Genomic DNA, 15,172 nt, shown 5'->3' on the forward strand with positions numbered 1-15,172 from the left:
ACGTTCCTTGAAAAAACATATAATTAGATTAAATTTACATCGTCACATATTTCTAATATAATGGCAAAATGTAGGCAAATATTGATGATTACATTAGTCGATCGATATATTCCTACACCGGAGGTAAATTAGGGGAGGTAATCATATGGTTAAGACGATCATGTGAGCGGTAGTCAGAGTCGTTGTACTCTAATTATTTTGACTCACAGCGTCGATATCATGAATCAGTGAAGAGGCTAAACATTCGTCCATATCAATAACAACGCCATATATTTAATTTACATTCTGCTGCAGGTAGGGATTCTGGTGTTGCCAAGTCCTAATCTATTTCAGCGTGTAAAAGTGGTGTGTCTACACTGTGTGTCAGTACTGGCTTGTAGCATTACAATACATAGCATTTGAGTCCAGAGACATGCCGAACCCAACCATATTCAAACGGAATAAATGATTTGAACTCGAAGGTATTGGATTATTTGGTCGATTAAGTGCTATTGAAGCCTTTGTTGACACTGAAAATTTCAATGAAATTATGTAGATAAGATTTCTATTATTGAGACACTTCCTTTGTCAGAACATTTCTATATTTATTGTTTGCATTTTTGACCTACCTATAGAATACAGCACCGCAAACTTTAAAAACATGTCATAATAATCTTTTAAGTAGTTGTAGGTGATTTGGGTTAGGTTAGGTTAGGATTAGTGTTAGTTTAGGTTAACCTAAGCCTAACGTCCTCACGAGAATTTGTAGTTCTGTATTCTAAAGGTGCTCCGCATTTTGGTCAGTGCTGCAGTTTACAACATCTTGAGATAACTGATACTGATAACTGATGGCACACCTTTCTCAATCACGGTCATGCAAATGATCTTGGGCAGTTTCCTCTAACCAAAGGTAATGCCAGCAGCTTGAATAGATCATCAGACTGAATGTCCTCAGTACATGATCAGACTAGTGGTTCAACTTCAACGTTTCATTTCATGACTTTTTTGGTATTGGGGAAATGACACTGAGGGTTTTCATTTGTTTTTCAAATGCTTTCATTTGATATATTCCAGCACAATAATATATAGTCATGTTGCAGGTTTTCAGATGCTGAAGAACATCCATTGTTTTCTTGATTATTGCATGAACAGTTGTATAACATTCAGTAACTTGTTAAGGACACCTATATTTTAAACTCAAGCCATCATACAAATATTTGCAAAGTCTGTGTCATGCAAAACTAGTTATCATGATCATGAAAACTGCCATCCTTGTAAGTGTATGACACTTGAAAACATATCCAATGTAAGTATATATTCAAGGTAATCAGAGGAAATAATTGCATCATCAGGTTAGTTTATGATTAACATATTCATCATAAGATGCAAGTTATAATGTTTTGTTGTAGTGAGACCACATTTCCACAATGTCTGGAGGAAGGTATGGAGCAGTTTCTGGTTACCGTGACGATCCAGGTTTCAGTGACTACAGAGATGACCCAGGGAGTAGTGAGTACATGAGGAATAATTCTAAATCAAGTGCAACACTGTGCAGATAGAACTCGATGAACACAATGAAGAGCCAGAGTAGTAAGTGAGAGAGTGAGTTTAGTTTTATGCCGCATTCAGCAATATTCCAGCTCTGTGGCTGTGGTATGTAAATAATCAAGTCTGGACCAGACAATCCAGTGATCAACAATATGAACATCAATCTGCACAATAGGGAAACGATGCCATGTGTCAACCAAGTCAGCAAGCCTGACCACCCGATCCCGTTAGTCACCTCTTACGACAAGCATAGTTGCCTTTTATGGCAAGCATGGGTTGCTGAAAGAGCCAGAGTAACATGGGACATTAGTTGGAGATTAAACTCTCATTTCAAACAAACCCATATAATTTTAGCTAAAGTGATCATGCCCTATCACATCTGATGAAATAGCCCAGGTTAGTGAGTAGTGGTGTTCTAATTAAATGAAAGAATCAAAGATTGGTGGCCGTGACCAAGACATCGGTTACATTTTTTCACAAACACAAATGATTTTGGAACTATTGTTTTAATGTTCAAAACACCTGACAATAGAACATATTTTGGAAGTTTTTGGAAGTTTTCAGGGTCTGAAACCAGGTTAATTTCATTAAAAACTCACTTCACTTACTGAACAGCCATGACTGAATATTCTTTTTACATGCAATTGGTGTAGTTTTCTAATAAAATGAAAACACATTAGAGAACCGTGTTATACTTATCTGCAAAAGTGCAATCAAAACCTGAACTGGAAAAGGACACTAAAAAGGGATCATGGGATTGGTAATGGCCAGCTCATTGAATGATATGGATCCTAAGTTTAGAACAATTCAAATGTGTGTTCAAATTGCAAGTTTGGAATTAAAGTGTATGCTCTGTCATTTCCCATGTGCCTGCAGCTTCTAGCTAATTTGCTGGGAACATTTACTTCAAATGTAGAGAGGTCCCTATGTCTATTCATTGTCTGGCAGTACTGGCATGGTGGTGTTGTGTTAATAGGTTAGTGATGATTTGCTCTAATGCTTATGATGTTCATGTAGTTCATGTTATTTATTATGAAACGTGTTGACACATGGACTTTGAGTAATGACCATAATGCTTTTATATTTGTCAGGTAGGGATATCAAGGATATTCTTGTCTTTCAGGGGGATTTTCAGCTGATGAAGTCTTTGATCAAATCAGAACTAATGTCTTCAAAATCAACAATGGAGGTAAGTCACAAATTGTCATTTTAGCAGAGCATTTTTTGGAAAGAAAACAATTATCCTACATTGTTAGATAAGAAAAGGTAGAATGTTAAAGTGAAAATATTATTTATGATATTTCTGTATTTGTAGTGGGAAAATATGAATCTTATAAATGTTATAATTGTTAGAAACATAATACTTTTCAGAAATTATGAATAACGTGGAAGTTAATTATTTCTTGATTGTTTCTTTCAGCAAATGTTGTTGACCGAGCTATGAAAAGCATAGGGTCAGAGAGAGACAGTGTCCAGCTTAGAGATAAAATGTAAGTGTATATGACCATGTGAATCATAGAGTGTCTTTAAACTGAAGCTATTCAAGTTCACAATAATAATAAAGTGGAACTAGTAGAGAGTGAAATTATCACTCTTTGATAAATAGTCCAGTAAACATTAACATCACGCATTGTGTCGTTTAATAAGGGCAAGTGGAATATTAGTCAGTACAAGTTACTTTCTTGAAGTCACTTGACCTGTGCCAAGTGGCTTTTCAACAGATTTTTGAACCCCTGCATAAGAGGTGAATAATGGGATCGGATGGTCAGATTCGCTGACTTTGTGCCATTGTATCCAAATTGTGTAGATGGATGCTGATGTTGTTGATCATTGGATTGCCTGGTCCAGACTCGATTGTGTACAGGCCACTGCCCTATAGCTGGAATATTGGTGATTAAAAGCAGAATTCACTCACTTGCTCACATCTCTATTATGTTTATGTTAGGTTGGCACAAATATGTCAGTGTTTGTGAATGATGGCAATGTTAGCATTATAATAGCACTGGTCAGTTCTACAAACACGTAACACTATATTTATAACAATACTACTTGTCATCGCAAAGTCATCTGGAGCATTGAAAATTACGACTGTCATTAGTGTCACCTTACTGTTGCAATACTTTCTTGTAGCCATGAGACATCGCAGAGCACACATCAGCTGGTACAGAGAACCATGAAGCTAATAAGATCCGCTGGAAGCAAGAGAATAGACAAGGTTAGACAACATGGACTGTAGAAAGTGCAGTTACTAGGACTGTTCAAAAGTCTTGCTCTCTTTTTGAATACAAATTTGTGTCATAGGGTAGCCAAGTGGTTAAGGCATTCGCTCATCATATGGAAGGCCCATGTTTGATTTCCTTACATGGGAACAATGCTATGAGCCCATTCCTGGTGCTCCCCACTGTGATTTTGCTGGAATATTGCTAAATGTGGTGTAAAGCTGAATTCACTCATTTAGTTTTCATTCTGCAAGTGATTGTATCTTTGTATCTTGTCCAATTAACGAACACACCAAGAAATTCAGAAACAGAATGAATGGAGTAGTCCCTGTTTTTGTAACATATGATACTAATTCCTCAAGGGTGTTTTGTTTATCAGGTGTTAGCATTCTCCACATAAACCAAAAAAAACAACCATAGTTAGTTATGCTATCAGTCATAGATGAGACCCATCTTAGATATCTCTTGAGTGTATGTTCTGATAAATCCTCCCTATACCTCTATGCCAATCTGGCGCCTACTCTGGGAAGTTGAGCGTACAAGTCATAACTCAGTTTCGCATCTTAAATTATCTAACCGATTAAACTTGGCAACACAAATGATGCAGAGGTACTCTGAAAGAGGTAGAAGGAGTTCTTGCATATATCTTTTAAAGTTTCAGACCTGTGAGTTTGTATGTATGGTTTCACCCAAAATCTTTGTAACACTGTGAACAAGCCTTCGCAACTGCGATCACTATCTTTGTTGACTTTGGCAAGCTTGGTTGTAACGGCAGCTTAGGTTGTTGACTACTATAAGAATGCAGAGCCATCAAAGGGAGGTAATGAAATAATCAGCCATAGATGAATCCAGGGTATAATGGAGATTTATGGGAACATATTCCCAGGAGATATCGAGGATGCGATAGGCCATACTATTCACAAGTCGTCAGCATAATGGTTAAAGCATCCGTTCAATTCCCTGCATGGGTACAATATGAGAAGTCCATTTCTTGTGTCCCCCAACTACGATATTGCTTCCTCACTCACACCTTCACCTGAAATATTAGAGACTTTAAGCATTATTTACTGACTTCACCCATTTTGATTCCAGCAACAAAAACTCCAATTGGATCGTCTCCGGAATGACTTCCAGGAAGCAGTGCAGAGATTCCAGTCGCTACAGAGGGTAGGTTTGCTAGGGAGTGAGTGGGTGTCTGCTGGGCCCTGAAGTACTGATGAACTTTTGCCAGTCTCTACAGTGGGTAGGTTTGCTAGGGAGTGAGTGGGTGTCTGCTGGACCCTGAAGTACTGATGGACATTTGCCAGTCTCTACAGTGAGTAGGTTTGCTAGGGAGTGAGTGGGTGTCTGCTGGGCCCTGAAGTACTGATGGACATTTGCCAGTCTCTACAGTGGGTAGGTTTGCTAGGGAGTGAGTGGGTGTCTGCTGGACCCTGAAGTACTGATGGACATTTGCCAGTCTCTACAGTGGGTAGGTTTGCTAGGGAGTGAGTGGGTGTCTGCTGGTCCCTGAAGTACTGATGGACATTTGCCAGTCTCTACAGTGGGTAGGTTTGCTAGGAAGTGAGTGGGTGTCTGCTGGACCCTGAAGTACTGATGGACTTTTGCCAGTCTCTACAGTGGGTAGGTTTGCTAGGGAGTGAGTGAGTGTCTGCTGGGCCCTGAAGTACTGATGGACATTTGCCAGTCTCTACAGTGGGTAGGTTTGCTAGGAAGTGAGTGGGTGTCTGCTGGGCCCTGAAGTACTGATGGACATTTGCCAGTCTCTACAGTGGGTAGGTTTGCTAGGGAGTGAGTGAGTGTCTGCTGGGCCCTGAAGTACTGATGGACATTTGCCAGTCTCTACAGTGGGTAGGTTTGCTAGGGAGTGAGTGGGTGTCTGCTGGACCCTGAAGTACTGATGAACTTTTGCCAGTCTCTACAGTGGGTAGGTTTGCTAGGGAGTGAGTGGGTGTCTGCTGGGCCCTGAAGTACTGATGAACTTTTGCCAGTCTCTACAGTGGGTAGGTTTGCTAGGGAGTGAGTGGGTGTCTGCTGGACCCTGAAGTACTGATGGACATTTGCCAGTCTCTACAGAGGGTAGGTTTGCTAGGGAGTGAGTGGGTGTCTGCTGGGCCCTGAAGTACTGATGAACTTTTGCCAGTCTCTACAGTGGGTAGGTTTGCTAGGAAGTGAGTGGGTGTCTGCTGGGCCCTGAAGTACTGATGGACATTTGCCAGTCTCTACAGTGGGTAGGTTTGCTAGGGAGTGAGTGGGTGTCTGCTGGGCCCTGAAGTACTGATGGACATTTGCCAGTCTCTACAGTGGGTAGGTTTGCTAGGGAGTGAGTGGGTGTCTGCTGGGCCCTGAAGTACTGTTGAACCTTTGCCAGTCTCTACAGTGGGTAGGTTTGCTAGGAAGTGAGTGGGTGTCTGCTGGGCCCTGAAGTACTGATGGACATTTGCCAGTCTCTACAGTGGGTAGGTTTGCTAGGGAGTGAGTGGGTGTCTGCTGGGCCCTGAAGTACTGATGGACTTTTGCCAGTCTCTACAGTGGGTAGGTTTGCTAGGGAGTGAGTGGGTGTCTGCTGGGCCCTGAAGTACTGATGGACATTTGCCAGTCTCTACAGTGGGTAGGTTTGCTAGGAAGTGAGTGGGTGTCTGCTGGGCACTGAAGTGTACTGATGGACTTTTGCCAGTCTCTACAGTGGGTAGGTTTGCTAGGGAGTGAGTGGATGTCTGCTGGGCATTGAAGTACTGATGGACTTTTGCCAGTCTCTATATATACAGTGGGTAGGTTTGCTAGGGAGTGAGTGGGTGTCTGCTGGGCCCTGAAGTACTGATGAACTTTTGCCAGCCTCTACAGTGGGTAGGTCTTGAAGACCAGTGGTTCATGTTAGTACTGTGATTAGCTTGGAATGCTTACCAGTTTCTACAGAGGAGGTCTGTGGGTCTGTAGGTGTGTGAGGAAATAATATTTAGACAGGTTAATATGATTCATACATTTACTAATCCTTGTCATTGTGTTTGAGTTTCCATATAAGTATGCTGTGTATTGTTTGATCACAACTACTTTGTAAGTTTCTTCAATCTTTATAGTCATTGTAATCTTTGTTGGGATGTAAAAGCCTCAATATCTAGAGGCAGCAAGAGTTGTACTCACCCAAGGGAGTTGAGATTGAAAGTAAATGGGACATTTAGATTGACATCAAAGAATTCAGAGAAATGCCTTGAGCAAGCATTAGTTGCATGGATAAATTCACTGTATAAATATCCTATAATAATAAATCGTTTGCAAGGTATACATTGTATGTTCTGTAACTGTACTTTGGTTTTTCAGAAAGCAGCTGAGAAGGTGAAAACAACTGTGATTATGAGCCCTAAAGGGTCATCATCGAAGCCATTGGTGGATTTGTCCCCCTATCAGGTGAGTGAAGCTCTCCACAATGGAGCCGCCTCACTGATTCAGGGCTACAGAGGGTCTTCATATGCTATGTTTGTGGTAAAGAGTCAACAAACTGTGATTGGTTCGATCTGACTGCTTGCATCGTGTCTTGACAGCCTGGATTGCTCGGTTATTCAATGACTCACCTTGTCCAGATTACATTATTATTCCCTAAAACATAGTGGGATACAAGATGGCAGGTCATCAGTCTGTCAGTCTGCTTCTTTGTGGGATACTGTTGCCCCTAAAGTATTCAGATGAACGAAATCAAATCTTACACACTCATCATACTAATCACATGGTCAAATATACTGATAGAAAGAAATAAAGGTTCACAAGAATATTCAGTTGTTCCTTTAATATTTTAATAAACAGCAGTAATATTAAAGGAATGCTTGCATTTTCCTGTGATCCTATATTTCTTTCTCTCAGTATATTTTTAAGAATTAGTGCTTTGTTGCTTTTATTGACTCGAATTAACCATTTACTCGAATTTGTCAAAGATAGATCTTTAGTGTTTAGCCTATTTGTGCATTTGTTGTGCAAAAAGTGGGTGGTTTTAGAAGGACAACGTTTGTTCAGGATGACAGGACAGCGGACACAAGTCAACTAATACAAGATGATCGCCGGGCACAGCTACAGGAACAACAAGTGATCATCGAGGATGACCTTGCCCTCATCAGGGAGCGAGAAGAAAGGATTCGACAACTTGAGGTACCCATAGGCAATTTGTTTCATCTAAACTAAGGGGAGGTTTGGTAGCTGGTGGTTAAATCATTTGGTCATCATGCTATTGACCCAGTGTCAGTCCTTCACATCGGTACAGTGTTTGAAGCCCAGTTCTGGTGTCCCCATCAGTGATGTTGCTGAAATATTGCTAAAAAACATACACACACTCCCACACGTTTGAGTTAAAGCCAATAGTTTAATAGGTATATTACTCTTAGTGCCAGAATTTCTTTTAGCATTTGGCGTCAGCTTCAGTAGTGACTACAGTCATCAAGGGCATATGCCATTATCTGTATGAGGAGAACAGTTTGTTCTAGTAAATAGTTCATATGATGTCTAGGAAAATGTCAGTGCTTGTTCTGTCTTTGTGTGGAAAGTTTAGTATCAATAATGAGACAAAAGTACTGTATGATACATCAGTTTTAATTTAAACAAAATTTCTGCTCTGTATTTGTACAAATTAAGAAAAAGTTAAACTTATAATTAATCAACTTTATGCTAAACATTAACTAGGTTTATCAATTGAATGTTTAAAATTAAGTCCTCTGCCTTCTCATTTTCTCATTGAACATCTGGTAATTTTAAGCAATAGACAATGTTTCATTTCGCTCAAACTCAATGAATATTGAATTGGTTGCTTCACTACATGTTCTAACATGTTGTTAAAAGTGCCCGTTAAGCACACAAAAAGTATAAGTATCGTATAAAAGAGTATAAATGACCTCACCACATTTGAACTTATATATCAGTGTAGTAGTATATCTATACATGAAACTTAAGATGGAACTTTTGACTGACAGTGGGTTTTATCGAGAGTTCAACTGTTCATTTCAGTCCGACATCCTTGATGTTAATGAGATTTTCCGAGACCTGGGTGCCATGATACAAGAACAAGGAGAAACATTAGGTGAGTACAGGAAACATTTCATTTGATGCTGAATAGTTGCTGCACTGTGGCTGTCACCATTGGCCAGAAGCAAGGGAGTTAACTCTGATTGTCTGGATCTAAGCAAGCCAGGTGTTTCATTAGTCAGTCATAATGTCATCAATAAAAAATTTTGTATTGTGATATGTATTGGCCAGTTGGCACTCAGTATTTGTAGGAAGAATGAATCGTTGTCAAAATAAGAACAGAATACTGTGGTAAGGGATATTGATGACCATGGTTTTTGTTACTAATGTTAATATTTTTTCTTCAGACACAATAGAGGCAAATGTAGAGAAGGCTTATGGTAATGTGGAGAGTGGCAATGAGCAGTTGGTGAAGGCATCACAATATCAGGTAGGTGCTGGAATTACTCCATTCTCTTCCCACAGAAGTTACTTGTGTCCTTTCTTCCCATGTATCCTCAGTTAAAAGATGGCCATGTTTCCTGTTCTTGTAAAATCCCCTGGCAGCAAAAATTGCAACAAGAGCTATCTCCCTTCTTTCTATCGAATCAGAACACGTTACACTGACTTAGATCCAATATAGCAGCTGCCATGGAATTAGTTGATTAGTAGGCGAAGGGTAGATTCAGTTTTTCTGTTTAACCGTAAATCAGAAAGTAGTGATAGAAAGTAGGGCCTCAAGACATTTAATGGCCACCTTGTCCTTTGTCAACGAGGGTGATTGAGACGCCATTGATTCACCATTACACGTTCTGTCTAGAAGAAACATTTGGGTATATGCTGGGGAAGAAGTTTTAGTTTTCCAGAATCATATACACTCCATAACTTGCCCATAGTATAATACTTTTAGTATTTCAAAGAAACATAACTTTGGTGACTTTTCCTTGAAATATATTATTTGTCATGCTGCCTTTAGGTTTTCTCAGGGCGAAAATCTGTAAAGCAAGAAATAAACCTGGTCTGGCCCCATACTATTTCATAATGTTTATTCTGTCTCAGAAATCCTCCCGAAAGAAGATGTGCTGTCTGCTGGTGGTGTTCCTAGTCATTGCAATCATTGTCACCATCATACTTGTGCTGACTCTAAAGAAGTGATGCCAGCTGCCACAGTACCAGTCGGACATTACACACTGAAACTTGGTTACATTCCACACCCATAAGTTCACCTGGATGATACTGAATTGTTCTTGTTAATGCCAAGTTGTGTTTGGGTCATATCTTTGACAAATATTCCTCCCAGAAGGTGCTCATATAACTCACTGTTTGAGTTACCAGCTGGGATAAAATGTTCAAACGGACAAATTGTTAGAGCTTAGAATGAGTCATCATAATGATTTCTCTGGGTTGTCTCTCATGAGAGAATACTAGCTGGAATATTGCTGAGTGGCGGAAGACTGAACTCACTCATCACAGAATACACAAAACAAAATGAAATTTTCAGTATTCTGTCTGTAGTTTTGAAGTCAATATAATGTCAGCAGATTTGTATTTTTCTAGAATTCATTAGACTGGGTTCAAAGTTATGTAGAAATGTGTGTCCAGCATGCACAAGTGAAAACAGTGGTTGCAGGGGCACACAATAGTGAACAATAACAAAAAATTCTTGAAAAGGAACATAAGATATTAAGTATCAGGGATGGCCTGGTGGTTAAAGCGTTTGCTCATCACGCCAAAGACTCAGGTTTGATTCCCCTCATTGGAACGATATTTGAAGTCCATTTTTGGTGTCCCCTGCCATGATATTGCTGGAATAATGCTAAGCATGGTGTAAAACTAACCTTGCTCACTCAAGTTTAAGATGAAACCCTGCTTGGTGTCTGGTTAATTCTTTGATGGTTAAATACAGTACCTCAACTGCCACACATGTGTATCATTCATATGAATTAAGCATGTGATTCAAGCACAAATTAACAAAGCAGGTTTTTGAAGGAGAGCAGTTCAAGATGGCTGGCAATAATGAAAAGGATATTGGATACAACAAATAATAAGAATTGTATTGAAATAAAATATACAAGATGTACAGGGCACATCTGTGATGTGTTTATTGTTTTATAGTGTATATATTCAATATCTATGTTGCTATTTATTCTATGACATAGGTGACTGCTGTGACCAATCAGTGTTTAAGGAGAGAGTAAGTTTCACTACTAATGTGTCTCTCATTGGCAATACTTTATGGGTCATATACACAACCTTCCTAGACATGGGGCCGAGTGGTTAAAGCATTCGCTCACCAAGCTTGATTTCCCACTTGGGTACAATGTGTTACGCCCATTTCTGGTGTCCCCTGCTGTGATACTGTTTGAGTTCACATTGGAAGTAGTACTTTACAATTCGATTCATCAAAAATTGAATCTGACACCTTAGTTTTGATTTTCAATAACTGTTATCACTATTTCGATTCAATTGAATACATATTTGAATTATTTCCACACAACCAGAACAAAAGTTTGACCCTTAACTCGAGCAGTTTCAAGCGCTGAGATACAGTGAAACGTGATTGCTTGATGCTGGACTGATTATCCAATGAGAGTATGTTGTTTTTAATAGACACTGCCAAGTTGGCTATGGATTTCATGCTGGAAAAGCCGATTCTGAGATTTAAATGACGTGATGTTTTTACTTGTATGAAGAATCCAATCGAAATGATCAAATTGAGGGTCTAATATGAAAAATCAAAACAAATCTATGTCTGGATGAATTGTTGCAGCCCAAGTAAAAAGTCGATTTCTTATGTCCCCCAGCGTGATGCTTCTGGAATATTGCTTTTGAAAGCAGCCTAAAACCATCCTCATTCAGTTTCTGTAGCAGAAGGGTTCACACAAAATTCATGCGCGGAGTGAGCATATTTGTTCCAGTGAAGCTGTTTGCTTAGTTAAAATTAGTTATCTGATGTCGCTATTGCATGAAAAATGACCATATTGGTTTAAAATGATATAGAAAGGTATTGTATACAAACCCGTGGAGTATTGACAAAGTTGTTGCAGTAAAATGTCTGTAAATTGAAATTAAATATTTTATGTCTACTCATTGTTTTCAGGTTTTTTATTTGTATATTAGACAGATGGCAATAGAGCTGTACATGTATCAAACCTATACAGTGAGGTGTATCAGACATTCTTTCTTCAGATTTTTATGTTCTGTTAGATATTGTTTGTCTAATACAAGAGACATTACCTACTAGATGTAAGGCAGCTTACGTATGTAAAATGAAGATTGGGTGGTTACAATGGTGACCTTGGTGCTGTGGTACTACATGATCTTAGTGCTGAGCGCAATTGTTAGGGGCAATGGGGTAGCATAGTGGTTAAAGCGTTTACTTGTCACGCCGAAGATCCTGGTTCTATTCCCAAAATGTGTACAAAGTGTGAAGCCCATTTCTTGTGTCCTCCACTGTAATATTGCTGGAATATTGCTAAAAGTGGTGTAACCCACTCACTCACCTAGGTGATTGTTACATCCATATCTTGACAGAGACATAGCACTGAGCTCCTTCAGTACAACAGCACCCTGTTGCATATCTCCCTTGGTTCTATTGTTCTTGCTGTTGCCAATTAATGGTTCTGATAACTTCTGGATTATACTGTTCATATAATTTACTTTGGTACTTCCATAAAGATTTGAGGACGCCCCTTTCGAAACTAGTTGTGATTTCTCTTTGACTACTTAATGTCAGTGAAAGATATTTGGGGCCTTGAGAAAATCTTGACATCATTTGAATGCTTCAATCTCGTATCCAGAATTTTATAATTTCATTGCTGGCTGGTTAAGACCATACCTCATGAGGGGTGGTGGGATAGCCTAGTAGTTAAAGTGTTTGCTCAACATGCCGAAAAGTCTGGTTCTGTTCCCCATTGGGTACAATGTGAGAAACTCACTTCTGGTGTTCCCAACCGTGATACTGCTGGAATATTGCAAAAAGTGCTGAAAAGCCATACTCACTCATTCCCTTTACCTCCTTTGAAGGTGTCCTCAGAACGTTTCAATCAAACAGATATTTAATTTGATTTAGTTATTTTCTGGCTGCAGTGAACAAAACAATCCTCCTCAAAGAAACTTTGATATGATTCAAAATCATATGAAACTTGTATTTACTGTTAGCAAGATATGTCAAGATCATACAGATGAGTTGTCTTAAGATCCGGAGATGCCAACTGATTTTAACGGGATTATTTTTAGAGGCAAGTTCTGCCGGTGAACATAAGTGATCAGTATTACAATTTTGTTAAACAGAAGTATTTTGCTCTGAGTATGAAGTTGTCAGAGATCCCCAAAATAATAACTTGTATATAATTTAAGGCCTTGACAGACTTCGGAGAGGAAGAGCCATGTATATGGATAAGAATACATGCCATTACAAAATCAGGTCATCTAAAAGATCCCATGTACCTTTTTGTGTGTTTTTTTATGAAAACTCTTGTCCCTGCATGCTACCTATGATGTAATTTCATCATCCCCAAACATTTAATCATGTTGAGTCTAAATAAAAAAGTGGATAACAAGTGGATCCTGATAAACATTGTTGTCTTACAAGAGTGCAAGATATTTTAAAAATCCATTAATATTATTGACTCCTGGGCAGCTGACATTAAACAAATACAAAGTAGACCCACTCACCTGTTAAATTCTTCACTTTTATTGCCTATGAATAGTTATATTTACCAGGTTGTATGTTTCTTGGCTTCACAGTTATATTTACTAGGTTGTATGTGTCTTGTGCCATATTCAGAGTCGATCAAACATTTATGTTCTGTGTTTGCTGCATTTTTCATTATTATTGTGATCACCATTATCAGTGCATGAGAAACACGTTGCCGTCAGTGTCAGTGTTTGGTTGACTTGCCCAATCAGTGTCACTCTGCTTGTTTCCTCTGTTTTTTTCCACTTATGTCCAGATTGGTCTTGTTATTTATTTGATCACCAAAACCTCATGGCTTCTGTGTTATATGAGCAGCTGATGCCATACTTTATTAACCCTCAATGATCCATTTTAGAATTGGTTTTCAGAAACCATGCATGTTGTAAGAGGTGACTTAGGGATTGGGTGGTCAGACTGGCTGACTTGGTTGACACATGCCATTGCATCCCAGTTGTATAGGTTGATGCTCATACTGTTGATCACTGGATTGTCTAGTTCAGACTCGATTATTTACAGGCCTCTGCCCTATAGCTGGATTATTACTGATAGCAGCGTTAAACAACAAATCTCTCTTGAACTGATGATATTATTGTCCCTTATAGCTTATGGATGGTATGAGTTGCTAATACCAGACCTAATTACTATAAATCTGGATGGACTTGCAAACAGGTTAGTAAAGAAAACTTCGAGAGACACATGCTTGCAGTAGTTTCATGCCGTAGTTTTCTGGCATGACTTAAAGCAAACAAACAGCACCCACACATTATATCGGACGATTGTATGATTAGATAACTAATATGCAGGAGTTTATGTTCAAACTTTGGTGTAAAATAGCGCAAGCTCCATATGTAGAACTATCTACGGGCGGTGGGGTAGTCTAGTGGTTAAAGTATTCGCTTGTGTCTCTGAAGACCGGGGTTCGATTCTCCATATGGGTACACTGTGTGAAGCCCATTTCTGGTGTCCCCTGGTGTTAAACCAAACTGACTCACTCACATGAACCAACTACAGTGGAAAATACATTTTTTTACTATGGTAATGCTTGATGAAAATAGAACAATATAATATATATGTATGAATATAATATATGAATGTGTATGAAGTATATGAATATAACTATATATAACTATCACAGAAATGAACGGAATATAAGTGTCATTATGACAAAAGATGTGTTCCTATTAGGCAGGTAACCTAGATGTGTAAGACAAGAACATACACTGGTTAAGTTCATCATTTGTCTTGCATGTTTTGATTTTGTTAAATGATTCATTTTCCATCAACTTTTCCATCAATTTCTTTTTAATTGATTTTTTTCCCAATCTTTTTTAAGTATTAACCATTTTTGTCAATGTTATCATGCCAAGACATTTAATGAATGTGATTTGAATGAATAAAATAAAACAATGACTGCACCATTTGAATCAACATGTTTATATAACAGTTTGTTTTGTACATGGTTGACTAACTGGTTACTGTTGAGGAGGGGTTATATATTGGTTTCATCATTTTATTTGAATAGATGTTCTTTTATCTTTTGTGTTACCTTAGACCATTTTGAATACTTCACGGGTAAGTGTACACCATGTTTATTGATGTTCCATTAATTTGTGTATGAGGTAGGTGGTAGGGTAGCCTAGTGGCTAAAGTATCATCATGCTGAGGTCCGGGGTTCAATTACTCACACGGGTACAGTATGTGAAGCCCATTCCTGGTTTCCCAGCCTTGATATTGCTGAAATAGT

The 15,172-nt window shown here is 38.8% G+C and overlaps 1 protein-coding gene across 1 annotated transcript; it reads left to right on the plus strand.

Annotated features, from left to right (window-relative positions):
• The first annotated feature begins 125 nt into the window (after window positions 1-125).
• LOC137261569 (syntaxin-12-like) lies at window positions 126-11,815 on the plus strand. The gene is made up of 11 exons (XM_067799341.1): window positions 126-294; window positions 1,389-1,488; window positions 2,651-2,716; window positions 2,948-3,017; window positions 3,658-3,742; window positions 4,839-4,913; window positions 7,065-7,151; window positions 7,752-7,883; window positions 8,733-8,805; window positions 9,098-9,180; window positions 9,789-11,815. Exons 2-11 carry the CDS (start codon window positions 1,407-1,409, stop codon window positions 9,882-9,884), a joined length of 849 nt encoding a protein of 282 aa, XP_067655442.1. The 5' UTR covers window positions 126-294; window positions 1,389-1,406; the 3' UTR covers window positions 9,885-11,815.
• The last annotated feature ends 3,357 nt before the right edge of the window (window positions 11,816-15,172 follow it).

This window comes from Haliotis asinina, chromosome 14 (assembly GCF_037392515.1).
Source record: "Haliotis asinina isolate JCU_RB_2024 chromosome 14, JCU_Hal_asi_v2, whole genome shotgun sequence".
NCBI classification, from domain to species: Eukaryota; Metazoa; Mollusca; class Gastropoda; order Lepetellida; family Haliotidae; genus Haliotis; species Haliotis asinina.